The sequence below is a fragment of the Saccostrea echinata genome, unplaced genomic scaffold (genome assembly GCF_033153115.1).
Source record: "Saccostrea echinata isolate AGI-Se365-2 ecotype Australia unplaced genomic scaffold, CSIRO_AGI_Sech_v1 ptg000044l, whole genome shotgun sequence".
Lineage (NCBI taxonomy): Eukaryota > Metazoa > Mollusca > Bivalvia > Ostreida > Ostreidae > Saccostrea > Saccostrea echinata.
The window spans coordinates 1,374,685-1,378,723 of NW_026889793.1; the positions used below are offsets into that span (position 1 = coordinate 1,374,685).

The 4,039-nt window shown below is 35.0% G+C and overlaps 1 protein-coding gene across 1 annotated transcript; it reads right to left on the reverse strand.

Moving 5' to 3' along the window:
- Positions 1-261: 261 nt before the first annotated feature.
- On the reverse strand, positions 262-3,047 carry LOC133201475 (zinc finger and SCAN domain-containing protein 5A-like). The gene is made up of 2 exons (XM_061337278.1): positions 2,801-3,047; positions 262-1,945 (listed from the first exon to the last, which is right to left on the reverse strand). Exons 1-2 carry the CDS (start codon positions 3,029-3,031, stop codon positions 1,433-1,435), a joined length of 744 nt encoding a protein of 247 aa, XP_061193262.1. The 5' UTR covers positions 3,032-3,047; the 3' UTR covers positions 262-1,432.
- Positions 3,048-4,039: the final 992 nt, after the last annotated feature.

A 4,039-nucleotide genomic window follows, 5' to 3' on the forward strand; every position in this document is an offset into this window, starting at 1 on the left:
AACACACATTCTACTTGTAAGTGAATTTGACCTCAACATTTGTTAAGATAAATCATGGTCTCTTTATTTTTTGGCTTACCAACTAGAAATATAAATCATGGTCTCTTTATTTTTGGCTTACCACCAAGAAATATAATTAGAACAATAGGGTACAGTTATGCAAACATCATATTAAGGATTATCAAACATGTTTAACATAAACTTACAGAATATGATTTTGACCTTTGACCTGTACAACAAGAAATGAGACTGAAAGAAAGATTAGACATAGTTATGTTTTTATTTGATGCTCACAACATTATGATAGATTACCTTAGTACAATTTACATATATTAAAGACATGATATATCATATATTCCCTGCAACTTTTTAGCCAGTCAAAAATTAACATGAAAAACTATTCATGCAATTGCCTAGCTGCTGTCATTAAACCTGATACATAACAGTAAAACACACTTACACAGAAGTGCTAGAGACAGTGTTTGAAACTCACTGCAAAATTAGCCAGACATGCAGGGCTGACTGCTAGTAAAAGTTGTCAGCCCTGCCAAAGATCTACTCGACCGAGAAAATGTGTGTAATTTATAAATTTGTTTTTAACGATTATGTGACTGGAACCAGGTCACCATACTTTCAAACCAGCTAGAATCTATAGACTGATGAATTCTTCCTCTTGGCTTGTTACACTTTGCTACCGATACTATTAGTTGATGTGAAAGAGATTTATCATTGACAAATATATGAATTTTAATTATCGAAAATTTTAACAGGTCCAGTCGAACATCAAACCATGCAAATTTGTTCACCCTCTGCTAAATTTGTGCATCTTGGGCGGTTGGGCACACGGTTATTTCAAACACTGCTAAAGACGGACAATTTGGCTTCATTGATAACTTAATTCGATATATTTGTCCTGTCTACTTTACTATTTTAAAGCAATGGGGGAGGACAATCACCTCACTGTATTTATGAATTTATAATGAATGTGTTTGCTACAATAAGCATATACTGTCTCTATAAAAACTGTATGTATATGTAACAAATCATTTCTGCTGTGTACAATTTCAGCTGTATTTCAATCCATCACAATCACAATAAATGACACCAAAAAAATAGTAAATGTTTTTCTTTAAGTTCACTTGGAGTTTAGAGATTTCAGTAGCTTAAATCCAGTATCTTTGACAGAAATTTTAAAATTTGCTGATTCATACTGTAAACAGGGAAATTTTTGCCACCGTCCTATTTTCGCCCATTTCTCCCTACTCACAGGTGGGTGAATTTAAAACGGGGCAAATTCAAAGAAAATGGTATAATTTTTCAAAACAGAACTGTGACTGGGCAAATTTAAAATGGGACAAATTGTTTGCAAGACATTAGTGTGAAAGGGTGAAAAAAAAAACCCTGTTTACAGTACGATAAATCATGTTGAAAGTTAGTGCATTTTTTCTCGATGACTTTCAAAAAACTCCAGCCTATCAAACTCTGCTGGACATTTAGGACATTTTATTAATACATTGTTATAAAGAGTATCCTTCCCTTGCAGGTGTGTACAGAAAGTATTTTTCTTAAAGAAGGTTCTGTTGGACCACTTATAACCATAGATGTTACAATCATCACATGTGATCATTAGGTCCTGTGATGTCAGCCCATGGCTCTGTAAATGCTCCGATAATTTCGGGCCCGTTATAACCTTGCAACATAATGCACAATGAGGTTTCTTCTCTATGTGAATGGTTACTTTGTGGAATTCCAGTGCACAGTAGCAGTCAAACTCTTTCGAACAAAACTCACAAGAAATATCATTAGACAATTCTAGGTTATTGGATAGCATTAACTGTTTACAGCGTTCACATTTGAGAGGTCGATGTTTCTTGTTGGGTTCTGCACTGTCTTCTTCTAAAGCTGGTCTTTTTCCATTAGATTTTTCTGTGTCTTCCTCTAATTCCTGAAATAAAGATGGCAGAAATGGTATAGGTCATGAGATACTTGTACATGTTAACAAAGTAAAGGTTTGCATCTAAAATAACCCAAGAACAAATGTTGAAAAAAATTGAGCTGACATCATTCTATAAGTCTAAAATTAAGAAAGTGTGACAGTCACACAATAATGACAATTATTATATAGCTAATAAATAGTCTATGATAAAATAACTACTAAAAGTCTAGAGAATTTTAGCGTTCAATATCTTGGTGTTTTATTGAATGCTTAGTTTGCAATGTGTATACAAGTATGTCCCGAATCATTCCGAATGTGAGGGTTCAATATTGAATGCCCCGTTGTAAACAAAAATATGTCCTCTGGTGAACTGCTCAATGGCAATATTTATGCTGGGTAGTGGCAGCTAGGTCTTAAGATGTGTCTATTTTCACACATCAATTTTGAGTTATTTGATATAAATAATTAACATTTAAATCAATTTGAAAATGTTTAACTATAATGATATAGTAAAGGAGTTATTAAATTAATTTTGGTGAATATTGGCACTCATTGGCTTGTACAACCAACTCGAGCCAATATTCACCATTATAAGTTCAATAGCCCTATAATACATCAGTTATTAAATAAGTCATCACCAGATGCTGTAAACAACACGAACATTCAAGTAACACACTGTCTGACATTCATTATGCATGCTAGCTACTTTAAAATACTACAATAATTATGAGACCCAAATAATTCAAGTATAATACATATATTTACCTGCTCTGCATAGTATAGGTAGGAGATGCATAAACAACATATTTTTCAGCAGGTGCATACATGATTTACTCCTTAAATGAAACAAATGTATAGTCTTACCAACTCTGGCTCCTCTTTAGTCTCTTTGGATGGACCACTGAGTTGCTGCCTCTTCTTGGGACTTGCTTGTTCACCAGCCTCAATCTCACGTAAGCATAAATCATCCTTGCTTTCTTCAACGTTACTTCTTTCTTTATGATTTATCTTTCCTTGCTGGGGAGGAAGAAGCTGCATTTCAGAGTGAGGGACTGGTAGGAAGGTAACGGAGACATGTCGTTCTACTACAGTCATTTCCTCTTTTACCGACTCAGTTTTGTGTTGCGAAGAATTTTTAGTTGCAACATTACACATGGAATTGGTTTCGGGGGGCTCATTTAATGATGTATCAAAGACTTTGGTCTTAACATCTTTAGAACTGGACCCTTCACTTCTGTGCTGTGAATAATTTTCACAAATGGAATTGGTTTCTGGGGGTTTTTTAAATGATAAATCAAAGAATTTGGTCTTAACATCCTCAGAATTGGGTCCTGTAGTTCCCTGCTGTGAAAACTTTTTAGTTGAGTCGTTGCACATGGAATGAGATTCTAAGGACTCAATAAAAGATATATCAAAGACCTTGGTCTTAACTTCGTTGGACAGTTTAGTTCCTTGCTGTGAAAATTTCTCAGTCGAGTCATGACACATGGAATCAGTTTCTGTGAAATCATCTAATGATATATCCAAGACTTCAGTCTTAACATCGTTGGATACTTCAATTCCCTGCCATGAAGAACTGTCTATTGAGTCATTGCACATGGAAATGAATTCTGGAGACTCATTTAATGATAAATTAAAGACTTTTGTCTTAACATCTCCTGAATTTGGCACTTCAGTTCCATGGTGTAAAGAATTTTCAGAGAAAACATTACTCAAGGACCCGGTTTCTAGGGAACTCTTGAAGGAAAAATCAAAGACCTCAGTCTTAACCTTTTCAGAAGTGGACATGCCTGACAGATCAGCTTTCAAAAGATTGTCAGGTGGCTGGTATTGTTCCCCTAAAGACACTTCCTCTACTGCCCTGTCAGTTCCATGTTTTGAAGAAATCCTTAAGGCATTACTCATAGAACCAGTTTCTGTGGACTCATTAAAGGATAAATCAACAACCTTGGTCTTGACCTCTTTGGAATTGGGCACTGCCACACCTGACTGATCATCTTTCAAGAGATTGTTTGACAATTGTAGAAATTTCTGAGCTCCAAGTTGCAAGGGTGTGTTCGAATTACAACTATTGTCAAGCTTAAATTTTGAATGCTTTACTGG

What these genes read in the sequence shown, in the direction of transcription:
- LOC133201475 (XM_061337278.1), bottom strand. Translation starts at nt 3,031, where the DNA reads ATGACTGTAGTAGAACGACATGTCTCCGTTACCTTCCTACCAGTCCCT. An exon ending in CTAAAGAGGAGCCAGAGTTG is followed by an intron (nt 1,946 to 2,800) that starts GTAAGACTATAC and finishes TCTTTATTTCAG; the next exon opens with GAATTAGAGGAAGACACAGA.